Source organism: Penicillium robsamsonii (assembly GCF_028829455.1).
Source record: "Penicillium robsamsonii strain IBT 29466 chromosome Unknown utg000005l_segment0_segment0, whole genome shotgun sequence".
In the NCBI taxonomy this organism is placed as follows: Eukaryota; Fungi; Ascomycota; class Eurotiomycetes; order Eurotiales; family Aspergillaceae; genus Penicillium; species Penicillium robsamsonii.
This window is the reverse complement of record NW_026643223.1, coordinates 1,873,316-1,891,723: the sequence shown is the minus strand read 5'-3', so window position 1 is coordinate 1,891,723 and position 18,408 is coordinate 1,873,316. Positions and strand designations below refer to the sequence as shown.

The following is an 18,408-nucleotide window of genomic DNA, read 5'->3' as shown; positions in this document are numbered from 1 at the left end:
TGGACGTGACACAGGTGATGATGAGCGTAACCTTCGCCCTTTTGTCGCATCCCTGTTCGATGACATTGAGAAGGGAGAATATTCCTTCTCACTTTGCTGTGCTGATACATATGAGGATGATGCATGACGGGTGAATAAAGAGACTGGCCTGCCCAAGACCGAGAGATATATTCGGCCATAAAGGCGGACTCCAAGTTTAGATATTCTTCCTAGCATCCAAGGTCACTGATTCCCCTCACACAAGGCTTGAGTGACGATGAAGTGCAAACAGCCTGTGAAATACTTCGAATCGTGACTAGGTGGATAGCCGCTTCATCTTATGATTTTTGAACTCCTTGAGTCCCCTACCAGTGACCTGTCTGAGCCGACCTTGCTTTTTTCTCTTCTTCTTGCTTGATGAGTGGTCCCATTCAAAATGTACGTTCTCGAATATTCCGAAGATTTTGGTGGTCCCGAAGATGACTTTGCATTCCAAAAAACCACCATAGTCTACGAAATGTCCGGCTCAATCTACAGAGCATACTCTCGAAAGCGATATGCATCAAAAGAAGAGATCCAGTTCAGCGACATGTTCAGCACCAACAAAATCAAAGGGGCTCTCATTTTCCCGGAATTCTCAGACAAGTTCACAAAGGCAGAACGGCCCTTGGATTGTTCGACCTGGTATCTAAAAAAGCCAAGCCTTTCGTCCTACAGCCCCCAATACCCAGCCCTGATCAGAGAAACCTGGATCGAAGAAGTGAAGACCTGCGAACTTCTGAAGAAAAACCCGCATCTGAATATCGCCCAATACCACGGTTGCGCTGTCGTTAACGATGGTTCAATCAGAGGCATATATTTCACAAAGTACGATGAGACGCTTATGACCAGAGTAAACCCTGCCAGTCGCAATAAGACCGACTTTGCATACGAGAGACAGGGGGCTGACCGAGACGAGGTCGACCGTTGGGTGGAGGGAATTGCACGGGGCCTAAAACATCTCCATGGGCTGGGGATTGTCCACAATGATATCAACCCGTGTAACATCATGTTTCAAGGTGACACCCCGGTCATTATTGATTTTGACTCCGCTCGGCCTCATGGTCATGATTTGAGCCTGGTCAAACGCACGCATGGGTGGCATAATGAAAAAGCCAAAGCCGCTTTGCCAATGAATGATGTCGCTGCGCTACTTGAAATACAGCTATGGCTCTTAGGGGAGACTGACCAGTTCCAATTTTAAAGTCTGGAGCTTGAAGTTGTTTGCCTCAGAATGCAGTTTGATGGCTTTGCTTGAGGTCGTGGTCCGCTTGAGTAATTTGGGGGAATTGACGATCAGCCATTGGCTGATATGCTGGAATGACCTGCAGCTTATGGCCGTATCGGATCTATGGTCTCATTGGCAGGAACAGTCGATGGGAAACAATATCTCTCATCCAGAACAGTCGACGAGATGATCCAAGAACGGATCCACGGCCAAGACCTCGTCCTTTCGTCAGTCTTGCGATTCGGCTTGGGAGTTGGCTTGCCCGTGCCGCAGACAGTCCCGTGGGTTCTGGAAGGTCGTGTTTGCTTTTGGTGTGGCTGGGGGGGAGCAACGATAGTCATGGATTTGGATCGGTGGATGACTATTGGATATGCTATGAACAAGATGGGGAGCGGGACTTTGGGAAATGCAAATACCGAAGCCTATGTCAACGCAGTGTATGCAGTTATTGACGGAAAATCGCCTCCAGTTTTGTGATTGCCCAGGCCTCAACCGTCGATACGTCCTTATTGATTTGACAGGAAATACACTTTATTTTTATTTGATGTTATTAGGTCACTTGATACACTTTTTCCTAATTTTTGTGACACAAAACTTTACACGGAACTTTAAGGTCGATAAAATGCATGTGTTCCTGCTTGTGGTCAATATATCGGTGGCCACAAAAGCGATTGAAGACTTAATGGAGTAGATAAAACCTGGGCCTTGTTTTTTCCGCTCGGGGAGGGGGTGTAGTTTGAATCTACTTGCTTCAATTTGTGGAGTATAAATCACTATTCAACTGGAAAATAGGTAGCTGTGGAACATTCTTTTTTTAACATCCCTAGCCATTTGAGGCCGTTCATCGTAAGTGTTTGGTATGGGTCATAAATTGAGTGCGTGAGAGAACTTCTACCCCACCGAGCTCATCCTCGACAGTGCTATAAAGCTGTGATCAGGCTGGTTTTGAGGTATTTTTATCATTCCCAACGGGTCTCGTGAAAAGTCGTCCGTTGACTTCACCTCGCTCTAGGCGATTAAAACCCTCGGTCAGGTGAGTGAAAGGTATATCTTCCAAGATAGGACAAATATCGCCAGATGCAATGAGCGCCATGGCAGAATGGAAATCCTGCAAACTTGCCCCGCTCGAACCTTTCAATTCAATGCCGCGAGTGACAAGACTGAAAAGCGGTAAGTTTGTCTCGGTTTCACCTAAACCTACGGCCACAATCCGCCCTCCTAGCTTGACGGAGGTGATCGCTTCGGATAATGTGGCACTCAAACCAACAAAATCCACAACCACGTCAATCATCACATCCTTGATCGAGGCAAGGCTGACAAAGCATTCAACTGCTCCGAGTTTCTTTGCTGCGGCGCATTTCTTGGGATCGATGTCGATTCCATAGACACGGGCTCCCTGAAGCGCCGCAATGCGAAGACCATTCAATCCCAACCCGCCCAGTCCCACGATCGCAACTGTGGTTGATGCGGTCACCTTGGCCTCGGCTAGAATAGCGTGGTACGCGGTCGATATTGAGTCAGTGGCGACAGCAGCTTGCTCATAGCTGACTCCATGCGGAATCGGAACAATATGTGTAATAGGAGCTGCGACATATTCGGCAAAACCCCCATCGAATCCGAGTCCAATTGATGCGGACAATTGCATTTCTTCTATCGGGTGGCTAATCAGAGCGACGGCGACTCTGTCACTAATTTGAACATTGAGCGCCTCATCGCCGAGTGCGATGATGTTTCCGGCTACTTCGTGCCCAAGGGTAATCGGACGTTTCCCGACCCAGTTATTTTCTTTCAAGATATGACAGTCAGAATGACATAGGCCAGCAGCTTTGACTGCGATGAGAACCTCGCCCGGAGAAGCTTGTGGCATATCAATATCTTCCAGCTGGAGGCCAGCGTCAACGTTGTCAAATCGATATGCTTTCATGGCGAACTAAGAATGATCCGGCGGACTTGAGGTTGTAGTAAATCGTGGCAGTAAAAGGTTTCCACGTTGAGTGGAATGAATGTGTAGGTAGGTGTCTCTGGTATGGTAAAGTTTGTCTCTTCTTGGACAGTGACATTAATCTCCGAAATATAAATGCAAAACGGAACAACAACATTGGCAGAGTGGCCTAGTCAGGTGTAAATAGTTTCGAGCCGTCATCGACCTTGTCGAGACTGCCCAAGGCTTTTGCGGGGAAGAGTGACATACAGCCCTGGAGTGATCGAGTCGATCAAACCTTAAGAAAAATGTCGAGGCGATCTCTCTCGACTCGATCATTCCAAACACAAATCTTAAACTAACTTGAGTAATCTCAGGAAACTTACTACCAAGAACAATTATTACCTAGATCACTAGTTCTTTGGGACCGATTACTATTATATAACTATTTCTCATTGAGCGCAACAGCTGCGAAACAACTTCCCAGTTTTTCATGTCATTTCTTCTGTTACGAACTGTTGGAATACAACCCATGAAAGTATAACTCTTAGGGATGGAGACCAAAGAAATTGCCCTGCGGGACAATGTGCATCACGAGGGACATTCTTCGCCCGGGATTCAAATTTCAGATGAAATTGAAGAATTTGAAAATCGTCCGATGAACCTTCGAACCATCCTAGCCATTGTCGTTGGTCTCTCAAGATACTCTATTTGTAATGGAGCCCTTTCTCACACCGTTTTCTAGGCACTGGCATTTAGCTACGAAGCTTCATTGTTTTCTTTTGTGCTTCCCGCTGCAATTCTTCTCACCATCAATAAGGAAGTTAGGCCTTCACCTCATACCAACTGGATTGCAACAGCTTGGCAGCTTGCAACAGCTATAACCCAAACTGTAGCAGGACGGTGCAGCGATATTTTTGGACGAAGGAATTTCATGATTGTAGGGAACATGTTGGGCTTGATTGGTTAATTGACAATTTAACTAGCGGTTAAAAATGCATCACTTCTAATCTGGATATAGGTAGTTGTATTGGTTCACGGTTCGTTATTGAATAATAACAAGTGTCCTCCATATACTTATGCATTTTCTAGGGCCGAGTCTATAAATACTATCATCGCAGGAACCGCGTTAATGGTGAGTACTTTTCCTCTAGGCGAACTAGTAACTATGGGACGTTAAGTTGAATTTCAGGGTATCGGTGCCGGGCCTCAATTACTTGCTTTTGCAGCTGCCAACGAGATCGTGCCGAAAAGATCCAGAGGCAATGCTCTGGCGTTTCTCAGTCTAGCAGCTCTGCCGGGCTCTGCCTTCGGATCTGTCATAGGTCGGTTGACTCAGCTTCGTTGCTACAATTCTCTAGCTAATTTATAATGAGCTTCCAATAGCCTACGCCATTATCTCACACTTGTCTTGGCGTTGGACGTTCTACATCGGTATTCTCTCAAATGGATGGGCCTTACTGCTCGTTATACTCTTCTATTGGCCTCCCAATTTCTTTGGTTTGCATACAGAAGGCAAAACCCGATGGCAGCAATTAAAGCAGCTCGACTTCATTGGGTTGCTCCTCTTTGGCGGTGGGCTAACAAGCTTCATTTTGGGAGTGTCTTTCGCGAATAATCCATTCCCTTGGCTCAGTGTCCCAGTCTTGGTTCCATTGATTCTTGGAGGTAAATCGCCCTTGCAATTCTTTTTACCAACTAGAAAACTAAAATTGCTCTAGCAGTTACAGCTTTCATTGCTCTTCCGATTTGGGAGATATTTGGTTCCGATAATATCTCCAAGTTGTGCCCCCCAAGCATTTTCAAGAACGTCAGAGGGTTTGTCATGCCCCTGATGGCTAATTTTGTCTCCGGGATGTTGGTATGTAGCCCACATGCTGTCCCAGTTCAATAATTAAACAATCACTAATGCTTTACCCAGCTCATCAGCCTTCAGGTTTGGTGGCCGCAGGGTAGGAATATTAAAATCAAACGGCATGCCAAACTCTTCACTAATCGATGCACTTCTAGAGGTACAACTCTTGTTTACGACGTCACTTTCTAAGGTCGGTTGGTATAGCTTCGCATACAATGGACCGGCAAGTAGTAAGTGTTCAATATAGGCTTGTTGTCAAGCCTGATGGAATACTAACCTCTACTCAGTTGGTGCATTTGTGGGCGGTGCGTTGTTCGCTAAAATCGGCAAGACAAAGTGGCAGTTCGTCGCTATTACGGTGCTACAGACTGTGTTGGTTGCAGCGATGTCGACCATTAATCAACATAGACCACAGGATGCAATTGGAATTATGACTGCCGCTGCTTTCTGTCTCGGTGCAGCTCAGATCATCACCGTGCTCGTTATACAATTCGGAGCTGCCGACACTCATATAGGTATCGCTACTGGGTATGTCTTGACCTTGCGGAAACTAAATTCTGGGAGGAAGTTCTGACTGGTTCAAAATAGCCGAACAGGTTCGTCCCGAGCTACAGGCGGCGCCGTCGCCTTCGCTATATATGGGAGTATCTTCAGTTCGAAAGTGTCGACGAATATGACACCTGCAGTCACCAAAGCTGTGATTGAGGCTGGCTTGAAGGATTCATCAGTTCCTTCTTTCATTGGTAACACATTAAAGTCGCCTGAGTACGAGCGGAGTGGCTAACTTGAATGTTAGAGTCTTTGATGTCTGGATCTGTCGGCGCGATGAGTTCTGTGAAAGACGTAACACCAGCAATTATTGCCACGGGAGAAGATGCCTTAAGGTCTGTCTATGCGGATGCATTTAGACTGATTTACCTCGTCAGTATAGTCTTTGGAGGTAATGCGCAACCAGAATCGTATGTCCTTTGTCTAGAACCGTGTGACTAATGTCATTTTTAACAGGGCTTGCCTGCTTTGCAAGTTTGCTCCTTCGGAATGTCGATGACGCTCTCACAAAGTACATATCCCATTTAAGAATACTACTAGAAGTCTTGCTAATCTGGGCACGCAGGCAAACCGTCATAAAATTGAACTCGCCATACAAGTTCGGTTACTCGAAGAGAAATGGATGAGAGCTACTTAGGGTTTATGAAGCACACGGGAAAGAAGAGAGAATTGAGTTGTGAAAATCCGGCGGCTTAACAATGTTTGGTAAATTCAGTGATATGTAACTCTCTAACTAACAACAGTGACAAAACAGACAATTTTTTTGAAAGTGAAGAGTTAGGATACTGCTTTTCCTTGAAAAAACAGGAGAACGGACCATATCTTCTGAGGGCTTACTTTGTATATTTATAGACTGCTGAGTGCACTCATTTCTCGATCTCAGACCAATAGTTTTGCAAGTTTTACGCAGATAAACACATTAATGATTGTTCTATTCTTTGACCATCACATTGCAAAAACCTTCCACTAACTCATTGTAAGAAAAAGACGTAAACTGGAGTTTTCAATAATGAACTAAAGCCCTACCTATATACAGGCCGCCCACTTCGTTTGCATCCCCTAGCATCACCTCCTAACCCTCCTGAAATATTCTGGTACGGCTGAAATTCATTGATTCAATAGTATGGAGCTGCTGTCTACCGAAGTTCTCTTCGACATTGTGAAGTGTCTTGACAATCGAGAAATCAAACAGCTTTCACTCACCAGCAGGCGAATGAGGGACGTCTGCTTACCTGTCCTATTTTGCAAAATCAGCATTGAATTTTCGAATGAGGGATTTGACTTGTTGGAAAGTATTCTGGAATTAAACTTGCGTCGATATATCGTCTCCTTCGAATACGTCGCCCCAATGCTAAATCCTGGTAAGGATCCATGGACGAATCATCTATGGAATCAAAGACTGACCTTGAGCTAGAGATACGAAATTATGATGTTTTCTGTTGGTCTCACCAGCTAGGTACTGTGTACACAGTTAAGTGAACAGGGTATTTGCCTTGAGGCGAATAAGTAGATTAGTTCATAGATAGATGTCTCTTCTGGAGTTCTATGGGTAACGACCCCAGTACTACATACGGGTCTAGCCCTAGTGCATGAGTAGTGCATATCAGGGTGACAAGACAATACCAAAGTGACAGGTGCTCCAACGCATATGTTCCAACATTTTCAAAACGTAGATCCTCACTCCTGATGCTTATGTCGATATATGCGAAGGTTACGATGACGTGGACGGTCGTGAGGACTGGGACAAATTGGAATATCTTTCAAGCGATCCCCCTTTATACACGCGTGTTTATAAGACGATACGACGGACATGTGCTGAGCAACAAGAGACCATAGAAGTAGAAGAGATTCAACTTTGATAAACCTTGCTTTTAATCTCCTCTTTAACTTGAAAGAATTGGTATTAGGGTTTCGTGACACGAAGGGCCACGAGGATTCGGAGAGGTATTACCACTGGATGTTTGATATGACAGAACCAAGGTCTTATGAGCACTATATTTAACTAGTACTAGCTGCTCTAAAAGGTTGCAGCTTGACTTTAAAGGCTATTCAGCTAACCTATCTCGAACCTCCTAATGATTCTCTATAGTAGTGTAAAAGGCTACAGTCGAATTGATTCAATTGAACGGTGCCTGCATGCTGTTTAACTAAAGCTTAAGGAGTTATACTGTGTGGTTGTTCGACAGTGATGTCGTGTTCTTCTAAGGCGGTGAACACTGGCAGATACTCCTAGTTTCTGACCGCGGTCAGAGACCCTGGCTGCGGTGAGCGCGGAGCCGCCTCGATGAGAAACTCTGGCTGAGTTTAGTAGTGAGCCCGGGCAGAGCCCGTTACAGGGGTTTAGATTTAGCTAAAGGGGAGCCATTTTCGGCGTCGTTTTAGTCGCTAGTGGAAACGAGGGGAATAACTATATGTAAGTCGAGCGTTAATATTAACTAGGACCGGAGGATGACTAAAAGTGCTAGGCGGGTGCAGAATAGTGGTGTTATAGGGTAGTGGGCGGTCAAGGGGCGGCTGGACGTCCAAAGTTACGGGTGGAAAGGCAGCCGTTTCTAGCCTCAAAAGCTGTCATTTTCGGCGACAATCCCACAGGTCCTCATATTCTAGTTGTAATATTTCAATAACGAGTAGTGCAGGTGCAGCTACTTTAGACACGGGTTCATTCAACGTTCAAAATATTACCAGATGACGTGGAAAGCTGCTTGCTATATGTCATCGAAGGCGTAAAGCGCTGTACCCATTCTTCCCGAATAGTGAGGAATGCATCGCAGACTGCTTTGACGGCGTCTTCGCGAGAGTCTCCACAACTCTCGATATAAACTATATTAATCTGTCAGTGGCTGATTCGTTTGTAAGAGAGTGGGAAAACGTACATTTGACCTTGGGCTCTGTCCCCGAACCTCGGAATGTGAAGCGAACCCCACCGGCCAGCCACAGCGTAAGCATCTGGCTTGTTGGATCTTCAGGTAGGTCTGGCTTGTTATCAGGGGTGCTGGAGTCGTAGCCTTCGGTCAAATCTCTCCATCGCAAGATCTTAAAGGGACCAAACTGCATATTCGCAAGGCCTGCGCTGCCTCGGATGCCCTGGAACAATGTTGAGGTGAGCTGTGGATTAGGCGATCGGAAGTAGTTATTCAAGGTCTCGTGGTGGCCGAATTCACCGAACAGTTGCTGCAGCTTGGCATATGCGGTCAACCCCTGTGCTCTCCATTTCGCCTCCGCTGCAAGGAAGACTGCAGCTGCCGTAATGCCGTCTTTGTCATAGCACACAGCTGGGAACATGTATCCCAGTGCCTCCTCGTATGCAAAAGGAATCGTCTTTCCCTTTTTCTCTAGGTCCCGGGCAACATTAGCCATCCACTTGAACCCTGTCAATGTCTCCTCGAAGTGCATTCCCTTTGCAGCTGCCATCTTTCCGAGCATCCCACTCGACACCGTTGTAGTCAATACCGCGACGTGGGACCAATCTTTGCTAGCATCGTAGGAATCCAATAAATGGGATGCTAAAAGGACACCAACGTGGTTTCCAGTCAAAGTATGCCATTTCCCACTGGAAAGCACATTAGTTAAGCCCAATTTATGGCATTCGGCAAAGTAAGACTCACTCCACTTTCTCCGCTACGGCAAAGCGGTCCGCGTCGGGGTCGTTTGCGATGATCAAGGTCTTTCCTTCTTGGTCTGCAGTCTCAATAGCAAGATCTAAAGCCCCAGCCTCTTCCGGGTTGGGGAACTTCACGGTGGGGAAGTCAGGATCGGGCTTTTCTTGGGTAACAACAGATACAAAGTCGCTAATCCCAAGTGAGCGGCACAGATTTGGGAGAACCAAACCTCCCACGCCGTGCAGGGGTGTATAAACGAATGGTCTCGGGGGTTGCCAGTCTGTCACAGTAGTTTTCTAGGATAGGCTCGTTAGATTGGCTACCTTAAAGAACACACCACAACACACCATGAATTCTGCGACTTGGCTGCTGTAGTGAGGTAGCAATTTCTGGTAAGAGTCCGCGCGCAGGAATTCGCCTGGGCTCAATTCCGACCATGCGGTCGGCCATGGCTCAAGATTCTCTTGAATCAACTGTGCTATTTGTCCGTCCTCGGGTCGGTTGATCTGGGCACCATTGCTCGAGTAGCTACAAGATGATTTTGTCAGCAGTCTCCCTGATATAGATCCACGATTCTTACACTTTGTAGCCTATGAAACTTTTAGCAATTATATTACAGCGTCAGAGATGAGTAACATACCATTGTCCTGGGGTGGGTTCTTCGAGCCAATTAGCTAATACATCTATAAAAGTAATTTCAGGGAAGACCTACGTGGCTCGCCGTCACCATAATACCTGCTGCAGCACCGAAATGAATTACACCAAACGCCACCATCGGTGTTGGTCCTTCCTCATTGAAGAACCAAACGGGGATACGTTGCGCGATGAAAGCGTTGGCAGCGAGTGCGGCGAATTTCGCAGAATTGTGACGCGCATCATGTCCAATGACCACACCGTTCGAGGCAATCTCAGGACGTTTGTCTCGAATGAACTTGGCCAGCCCCTGTGAGGCTTGTATGACTATCAAAGAATTCATGCAGGAGAACCCTGCGGCCATGCAGCCTCGCAGACCAGCTGTTCCGAACTCAATACCTAAATGCATACACAGATTAGATACGCACTGACAAAGGCATTAAAAAGTACGTACGATTCCGAAGGCGCTTTTCCAGCTCCTCAGTGGCGTTGGAGTCCCGCAATTTTTCTATTTCTGCGCGAGTCGTAGGATCCTATATATCCGAATCAGCGGGGTCATGCCACGAGATGAAACATGAATCATATTGACCTGGTCCCATTGGAGCCATTGCTCTGTCAAGGAGGAAAGTGATTGCTATGACATAGTTAGATCAATATAATCAATACCATAGAGTTACGACTCACGGCCATCGAGTTAAATTTATGTGCCTGGAGGTACTCGAGTATGTGGTGTGAAAGGTGGACAATCACATGGGCTGATCGGTCCCGCTGTTATCCACTTCCGCCCCATAGCCCTTGCAACGCTTCTGCCTTTAATCTCATTCTTTCTTTTGTTTATTTGCATCTTACATTCTGCCTTTTGCATTTTGTGGGTTTCTTAGTTCGACTAGCAATGTCATTGTAAACCCACCATTGTTGTTATTGGACCCCTACACACCCCCTCTCACCGAACCTCACACCATGGAGAAGACCGCCGCGTTCCGACCGTCCCGGAAGGACACCCTCTTGACTCGACGATATATCGAAGGCCTCATTGCGGAGGGCAAACATATCATAATCTACCAGGACCGTGTCCTAAAGGTAGACCCATTCATTAAATACCATCCCGGAGGGGAGAAGCCAATCAAGCATATGGTGGGCAGGGATGCGACAGATGAGATCAACGCGTATGTTCTTAGAACGGCAAATATCACAACCTCTGATCAGTCTAACTGAAACCGGCCACATGCAGTTTACACTCCGAAGAAGCCCGCCACCGCATGCCCTCATACCAGATCGGACGAATTGAAGGAACATGGATCAACTTCCTACCCCCAATCCAGGGCGGCAAGTTCCGTGCCTATACCGAAGACACGTGCTTGAGTGATGAGGATTCAACAACTCAAGAAAGCTCTGGTAACTCCAGTCAAGAAGGATCAACTCCTCCCTCGCCGATATTCGATGCCGTCGACTCGAAATCTACAGTTCGTCAACGGAAATCGACTGGAACCACTGTGACCGACCAAACTCCGGCCAAGCCTGCCTTTTTGGATGCGAGAACACGGGAGGAAATCGTTTTCGACACTGCTAAGTATCCCTCCTTGGATACCGCAAATCAGGAAGAGATCAAACGAAAATATCGCGCACTGCACGAGCGTATCAAAGCTGAGGGACTTTACGACTGCAACTACTCTTGTTACTTCATCGAATGCTGCCGATATACACTTTTTGCAGGTCTTTCCTACATATTTCTCCGCATGGGATGGTGGGCTACCTCGGCATTCTTCCTCGGCTGTTTCTGGCATCAGCTTGTTTTCACCGCCCATGATGCTGGTCATATGGGCATTACACACAACTTCCATGTGGATACTGTCATTGGTATGCTCATCGCAGACTATCTCGGAGGATTAAGTCTCGGGTGGTGGAAACGAAGCCACAACGTTCACCACATTGTGACCAATGAGCCAGAGCATGATCCGGATATCGAGCATATACCATTCTTCGCTATCTCGCATCGCTTCCTCACGAGCCTTCGGAGTACTTATTACGATCGAATCATGACCTTCGACGCCCCAGCTCGATTTTTACTCAAATTTCAGAATTACTCTTACTACCCTATTATGATGCTCGCACGGTTCAATCTCTACGCCTTGAGTTGGGAGTATCTGCTAAAGGGGCAAGCTCCTAAAAGAGGTCCCGCTTGGTGGCATGTTTGGTTTGAGCTTGTCGGACAGGTCTTTTTCTGGACCTGGTTTGGCTATGGTGTTATGTACAAGACGATTCCTGATGCAAGCAGCCGTATCATCTTCCTCCTCGTCTCACACATTGTCTCCTCCCCACTACACGTCCAAATCACATTATCGCACTTCGCTATGTCGACCGCCGACCTAGGTGTTGGTGAGTCCTTCGCGCAGAAGATGCTTCGGACCACTATGGACGTCGACTGCCCTACATGGCTGGATTTCTTCCACGGTGGCTTGCAATTCCAGGCCATTCACCATCTTTACCCGCGGATCCCGCGCCACAACCTGCGCCGTACGCAGAAGTTCGTCATAGAGTTCTGCCGCGATACTGGTATTCCCTATGCCATCTTCACCTTCTACGATGGTAACAAGGAGGTTATCAGCCACCTTGGTGAAGTCGCGAAGCAGGTCCGCCTCATGGAGGAGTGCCGCAAATCTATTTCCGAGGGCGGAGTCTTCTCCGATCACCACTGATACGAATTGTCAGTTCCTTGCTGGCCAAGTACGACTTTCCCTGTGTACACATGTTATCACGACTGCCTATACCGCATTTTATATGTGCCGAGGTATATTAATGAATCAACTGAATGCTTTCTTTTCGATGCGTCGTGGCTCTTGTTGTACAAGCCAAACAAATTTTGTGTAAATTACATCCATGATCATTACCAGATAGAAAGAAAATGATAAATGCTCTTATGCCGCATTGTATCCATATATAACCAACTCAATCCCTTCATATGCTTAGCCAGGCAACCCACCGCCACGTGCCATCTTCTTCGCACGCTGTTGTCGACGGTTGTGATTTGCCTGACTACTCTTGTTCTCTTCCTTCCTCTGTCTCGATGCCGCACTATCCGGCGCCTGGCCGCCAGACGGAGGGCCACCACCACGGCCTCCACGACCACGACCGCCGCCACCCCGCCCTCGTCCACCACTTCCACCGCCTCCTCTGCCACCCCGTGAACCAGCATGGCCAGAGGACTCGCCCTCGTCAGAACCATCCCCATCTTCACGAGGCTGCGGCCTCCTGTAAGATGTAGGACGCAACTCAGGCTGATTAAGTGGCCCAGCACCAGCCGACCCGCCAGCGTCCATAGCCAGCCGGGCTTCGAGTTTAGCGAGACGCCTCGGATCACGCGCTAGCATGACAGCCCAGCCCTCGATAGCCTCGTCGGTCATTTCGGTCTCGCGCTTCAACGACGCGCGCGGCTGTGAGCGGCGAGTCGCTGAATCGCGGGCGAAGAGTCCTGGATTGGACTTGTATGTTCGGAAGAGGACTGTTTCCATATCAGCTGCACGGCGTTCGCGCTGAGCTGCTTCCGCTTCGCCGTCTGCGCCACCTGTGGCTCCGTCAATGGCGCCGCCTACATCGGCTGTGTCGTAGGTATCGTCGCGCTCGTCGTCGTCTGAGTCGAAGGTTGCTAGGGCAGAGAGGATTGCTGCTTTGTTTGCTGCGTGTTTGCTGTGATCTGAGAGGAGTGTGTCGGCTGTTTGGTCTGCGTCGGCACGGCCGAAGTGTAGTTTGCCTTTCGCTTCGCCAGAGCGGCTTAGTTCCGCGATGTCCACGTCTTCATCGAAGATATTCTTGCGGGTTGGGAGTGGTGCGAATTTAGGTGATGGTATGGCGGGTGGTGTTGGCTGTGGTGCGAGATGGCTATGGTGAGGTTCCGCTGGGGCAGGCAGTTGCTCGGATCGATCTAGAGACTGGAGTTCCATGGGAAGTGAGTCGTCGAGAAGGTGGGCGACGATAGTCTCAGGGTTATCGTTGTAGAAGTCCAGTAGCCGTACAACAAAGGCTGAACCAAGATCGGGGAAGAGGTCTTGTACTTGAGTGACTAGTGACATCTTGTGTGCGTGAAGTTCTCCTAAAACAATCGGATCCGAGGACACTGCTTTTCCTTTGTCCACTTTCTTGCGCTTTTGATACCGATGGTGTAGCGACTTTGATTCCACCTGATACGTGCGCAAGCTGGCAAGGAGGTCTTGCCCCCGTTTCTGGGGGTGAATGCTCAGATACTTCTCCAGCCGAATAAGCAAGTCTGAGCTGCAAATGACATCAGATAGTAGAGTTGGTTCCTTCTTCATTTTCGGTGCTCCCACTCGAGCAGTGGCTTTGAGGCTGAATAGCTGATCCAATAACGAAGACAAATTGACAGGCTCCTTCAGTAATGAAACGAGTCCGACGTACATGTTAGCAACGAGAATCTTACGGAACTCCTCCCGGGCACCTTTTGACTGATACGCTTCCGCTATCGTATCCAGGAAGTCGGAGCCCGCCATGACCTCCTGGCCACATGCTGGCAGCACTGAAGCAAGGATGGTCAGACGGCGGATGTCAGAAATGACTTCGGGGTTTGAGGATGAGTTGGGTGAAGAGATGTTCTTGATCACAACAGCTTTTGCTCTCTCGATACTGGAAGTGATCTTGTCACGGTGTAGATCCCAGGCACTTGATAATGACGTCTTCAAGGCCGCGCTTGAAGGGTAACAGCACGATAGATTGCCAAGAAGTCTCCAGTCCAGAATTCCGTCTGGGGGGTTGGAGAGATCCAGTATATATCTCCTTGTCGCCAGGAAGCAGAGCTTCCGAAGTTGTCGAGCTTTAGGTCCACTTTGTAGACTAGAATCCCCCGCAGCCGTGTATTGATAATAAGATCCCAGGAATGGGGGTATTGATACATCTTCGGGGGCTGCAACCTTAAATTGTTGATCTGACGCATTCAGGCGGATCCCCAACAGGGCCATCCATGCATCTAGACAAGCTTCCCAGTCATTTGATGGGATTGTCCTCCGCACTGCGGGGGAGGGCACTGGAGCCAGCGGCGGGAACTCCGCCATTGGGGTGAACTAAGGTGGTTGTGATTGGAGATATAGGAAGAATCTTAAAAGAGAAAGAAGCAAGAACTAGAGGAAAAAACACGCAACCACCCGTCAGCTCATGATTATCATCTCGAATGCCATCACTTGGCGGTCTCATGTCCTTATTGAGAGATGACATAAGCAATCACTGAAAGGGGACCCAAAGGGGTTTAGTGTTTGATAACCGAAGCGCCAAGAATTTCGCACTGAACTTTTTGGATATGGAATTCTCGATCCACATCACTTCAACAGCCATCATCACTTTACCGAGCCTAGTAGTTCAGGTCTTGACGGCAATCGCCTTTTAAATTGTGCGCGCTCCCTTTTTCTAACTCTTGAAATTCCCGAATCGAATTACTAACCCGTTTCAGTCCATTCAAATTCAAGATGTCTTTCCAGAAGCCCGAGAAGGAGTTCGGCGAGGGCCCTGTACGTTGTCCCTGATCCAATGGTCACTGTCGCACATCGCTGCTGTGCCTCGCTGTCGCTGTCGCTGTGTGCAATGTGTCATTGGACTTCGCCAATACAAGCTTAGTACTAATTGTCTCTCGTCTGCTCTACAGAAGGTCCACAAGATCCGCATCACCCTCACCTCCCGCAAGGTTGCCTCCCTCGAGAAGGTCTGCCAGGAGCTGATTGACCGTGCTCGCTCCAAGTCCCTCCAGGTCAAGGGCCCCGTCCGTCTTCCCACCAAGACCCTCCAGATCTCCACCCGTAAGACCCCCAACGGTGAGGGTTCCAAGACCTGGGACAAGTACGAGATGCGCATCCACAAGCGTCTCATTGAGTAAGTTTTTGCCCCGCCCTATTTAGTTGTGGCAATATCGCTACGGCACCTAGAAGATGCAGTTGCTGACATGATATCTTAGTCTCCTCGCCCCCACCGAGACCGTCAAGCAGATCATCATCAACATCGAGGCCGGTGTTGAGGTTGAGGTCACCATTGCCGCATAAATGCGCTAGGCTGGGCTTGCCTCAGGGAGGGATCGTGGATTGGCCAATTTGGAGTGCACAGCGCGACCTTTGAGCCGGTTCTGGCCCGCATGTCTTGTTGCGCGCTGCGGGAGATCCCGCTGGGACCTGAAATATTTAAAATAAAAAATGGAAACATCTTGAAACCTAAAACACCCTCAGTAGTGGTCTACAGACCATAATTTTGTTCATATTAACAGTGAAAATAAAGCACTTGCAATTGCTACATTCGTAATTGAGTATTGTTGAGCTCCTAGGCGCCATTCCCCATGTTCTACACGCTGGGAACATGTTGCTCGTTGTGATAAAATGAAAAAGAAATGCACGTCATCTCAACCCATGAGACGCGGTAAAATAACAAACAAAAAGCAGAAGACAAAGACAAATAAATGCTCTAGCTTCGGGGGTTAAAAATCGAAACTGAGCCACTCCTGCTTAGGAGGTACTGCAGGAATGTTGCCGTCCTTGAAGTAGCCATTCTGGAGGAAAAATTGATATGCTTCAGCGACCTCTGGTGTGTATTCCTCAGGCTTGGCGTGTGCGTCTTTCAAACTAGCTGGATCAGGTGGCCCGTTAGGGAAGTGAACTCGGACAAAGGTTTTGTTGTCTTGTGGGTGAAGGTAGCACGGGTGATCGTTGATATACTTGACGGGCCGGCCCTTCCACATCACTAGTTGTTTGGTGGATGGGTTATGTCGAGTTTCACCCTCCAGTTGTGGAAGTGGGTTGAGATCTTGTGGATTGTCGATTTTGAAGAACGCACGTGGTCCGGCGTTGGCATTCTGCACCGGCACGCCTTGGACTGCGGGCTGGCCGAAGGGAGACGGAGCAGGTTGTGAAGCACTCTGGCCAAACCCACCGGCAGCAGTCTGGTTCTGAGATACTTGGGTGAAGGGGGAAGCGGTAGATGGAGCACCGAATGGGGCGGCGCCTGTCGGGCCCGAGGGCTGACCGAATGGGGCAGCGCCTGCCGGAGCTGGTGGTTGACCGAACGGAGCAGCGCCTGCCGGGGCTGATGGTTGACCGAACGGAGAAGCGCCTACCGGTGCTGATGGCTGACCAAATGGGCTCGGTTTGACGGCTGGTTGGCCAAATGGCGACGGGGCAGATTGTCCAGCATTCTGACCGAAAGGTGACGGGGCAGGTTGTCCAGCGACCTGGCCAAACCCACCGGCGGCCGGCTGGCTTTGTGCCACTTGGGTGAAGGGAGAGGCGACAGATGGAGCGCCAAACGGGGCGGCGCCGCCCGGGGCTGCCGGCTTGCCGAATGGGTTCGGATTAACTCCTGGCTGAGAAAGAGCTGGCTGGCCGAAAGGTGTTTTGTTGAAGGCTGACTGCCCTCCTAGTGTGGAGGTTTGACCGAAGGCGGAACCCAAGGCAGAAGTCTGTCCGAAGGCCGTAGACTGGCCCATACCCATGCCAGCAGGCTGCGCTGGTACTGAAGCCCTACCGAATCCACCTGACTGGCCAAGTCCTGAAGACTGGCCAAAGGTCGAGGAAGGAGCGCCGAACGCTCCAGGCGCAGGACCGGTATTCGGTGACGGTGCGACATTTTGCTGACCAAATGGAGAGGGTTGGCCAAATGGTGCTGGAGCTTGGTTCATACCAGTCTGAGTCTTCCCCTCGATGATGTCGATTCGATTGGGGTGTTCATTCCTGCCATCATTGACATATTTGACGGCACCATTCAGGTCATTCAGCGAGACCTCCATCTGTTGCACGCACTCTTGCCATAAAGCCGAGGCTTCTTGGACTGCCTGGTTCAGGTTGCCGGCTGCTGCTAATTCATAATGGCGAAGGCGCATCTCTTCCATGCTCCGCTCGCGGTGAGCACCGCCGAACAGCTGGCGCGCAACATCCTTGTGGGGCGCATATGCGGAGAAGATCCATTCCGGGCGGCCCTGGCCTGCGGTCAAGTCTGACTTGATGTCGCTTGCCTTAACTGCTGGGCTGCCTTTTTGTCAGTTCTGTTCCAACTTAAGGCGCAGGCATGTGACTTACTCGGGTCCTTGTAGAGTCTGGTTTTGACCTGTCGTAAACTTGCCGTTAGGCTTTGAAAAAAGGCTAGCCCGGAGGGGCGCATAATTCACAGGGTATATCATAGTTTTGCAGGGAATATCTCCTACACCTCGAGACTCGAAGTAGGATAGGTTGGAGTAGGATGGGTAGAAAGCAGGAGAAGGATATTGGGGGGGGGGGGGGGGGGGCACAAGTGAACATAGAGATCGAACATTTGATCTCACTATACAATAGATTTCCAATAAAAATAAACGGACTCTTCAGATTGAGTAGCGCTAGATCAAAACAATTCAATTGACGTACCTCCAAACCCTCCGGATAAAGCACCGAATCGATTCCCCGATGGGCCAGCAGTAGGTTTGCCAGGGTGCTCGAACTTGCAGCGATCTGAAAATATATTAGCGACTTGATTTCTTTATACTCGAAATATTCATACCTCCGAACTTGCAGCGACCTTGCTGAAAAAAGGTGCATACCACCATCTTTGCGGTGGTGTTTGCTCAACTGCCTTCAAAGCAACGTTGGAAGGCCTA

General features: G+C 48.8%; 9 protein-coding genes across 9 annotated transcripts; 5 read left to right on the top strand and 4 right to left on the bottom strand.

Moving 5' to 3' along the window:
• Positions 1–415: 415 nt before the first annotated feature.
• N7447_008755 (uncharacterized protein) lies at positions 416–1,222 on the top strand (the record flags this gene model as incomplete). Its single annotated transcript, XM_057233017.1, has 1 exon — positions 416–1,222. The coding sequence occupies one exon, from the start codon at positions 416–418 to the stop codon at positions 1,220–1,222; it is 807 nt and encodes a 268-aa protein (XP_057082559.1).
• A 147-nt stretch (positions 1,223–1,369) lies between these two features.
• N7447_008754 (uncharacterized protein) lies at positions 1,370–1,723 on the top strand (the record flags this gene model as incomplete). Its single annotated transcript, XM_057233016.1, has 1 exon — positions 1,370–1,723. One exon carries the CDS (start codon positions 1,370–1,372, stop codon positions 1,721–1,723), a length of 354 nt encoding a protein of 117 aa, XP_057082558.1.
• A 457-nt stretch (positions 1,724–2,180) lies between these two features.
• N7447_008753 (zinc-binding dehydrogenase) lies at positions 2,181–3,170 on the bottom strand (the record flags this gene model as incomplete). The annotated part of the gene is made up of 1 exon (XM_057233015.1): positions 2,181–3,170. The coding sequence occupies one exon, from the start codon at positions 3,168–3,170 to the stop codon at positions 2,181–2,183; it is 990 nt and encodes a 329-aa protein (XP_057082557.1).
• A 1,129-nt stretch (positions 3,171–4,299) lies between these two features.
• Positions 4,300–6,070, top strand: N7447_008752 (uncharacterized protein; the record flags this gene model as incomplete). The annotated part of the gene is made up of 10 exons (XM_057233014.1): positions 4,300–4,302; positions 4,360–4,492; positions 4,554–4,835; positions 4,889–5,028; positions 5,089–5,119; positions 5,178–5,252; positions 5,310–5,550; positions 5,611–5,765; positions 5,819–5,981; positions 6,028–6,070. The coding sequence occupies 10 exons, from the start codon at positions 4,300–4,302 to the stop codon at positions 6,068–6,070; spliced, it is 1,266 nt and encodes a 421-aa protein (XP_057082556.1).
• Positions 6,071–8,254: 2,184 nt separating this feature from the next.
• N7447_008751 (phosphoribomutase PRM15) lies at positions 8,255–10,493 on the bottom strand (the record flags this gene model as incomplete). The annotated part of the gene is made up of 9 exons (XM_057233013.1): positions 8,255–8,391; positions 8,445–9,121; positions 9,177–9,466; positions 9,518–9,760; positions 9,788–9,844; positions 9,883–10,202; positions 10,258–10,336; positions 10,393–10,437; positions 10,488–10,493. Coding segments are annotated over 9 exons (1,854 nt in total), but the record flags the coding sequence as incomplete, so codon positions are not given.
• Positions 10,494–10,763: 270 nt separating this feature from the next.
• On the top strand, positions 10,764–12,499 carry N7447_008750 (fatty acid desaturase; the record flags this gene model as incomplete). Its single annotated transcript, XM_057233012.1, has 2 exons — positions 10,764–10,969; positions 11,035–12,499. 2 exons carry the CDS (start codon positions 10,764–10,766, stop codon positions 12,497–12,499), a joined length of 1,671 nt encoding a protein of 556 aa, XP_057082554.1.
• A 267-nt stretch (positions 12,500–12,766) lies between these two features.
• N7447_008749 (ASCC2 family CUE domain-containing protein) lies at positions 12,767–14,863 on the bottom strand (the record flags this gene model as incomplete). The annotated part of the gene is made up of 1 exon (XM_057233011.1): positions 12,767–14,863. One exon carries the CDS (start codon positions 14,861–14,863, stop codon positions 12,767–12,769), a length of 2,097 nt encoding a protein of 698 aa, XP_057082553.1.
• A 408-nt stretch (positions 14,864–15,271) lies between these two features.
• Positions 15,272–15,838, top strand: S10a (40S ribosomal protein uS10; the record flags this gene model as incomplete). Its single annotated transcript, XM_057233010.1, has 3 exons — positions 15,272–15,313; positions 15,448–15,671; positions 15,754–15,838. 3 exons carry the CDS (start codon positions 15,272–15,274, stop codon positions 15,836–15,838), a joined length of 351 nt encoding a protein of 116 aa, XP_057082552.1.
• Positions 15,839–16,263: 425 nt separating this feature from the next.
• On the bottom strand, positions 16,264–18,357 carry N7447_008747 (FG-nucleoporin nup42; the record flags this gene model as incomplete). The annotated part of the gene is made up of 4 exons (XM_057233009.1): positions 16,264–17,806; positions 17,858–17,885; positions 18,179–18,262; positions 18,312–18,357. 4 exons carry the CDS (start codon positions 18,355–18,357, stop codon positions 16,264–16,266), a joined length of 1,701 nt encoding a protein of 566 aa, XP_057082551.1.
• Between the last annotated feature and the right edge of the window lie 51 nt (positions 18,358–18,408).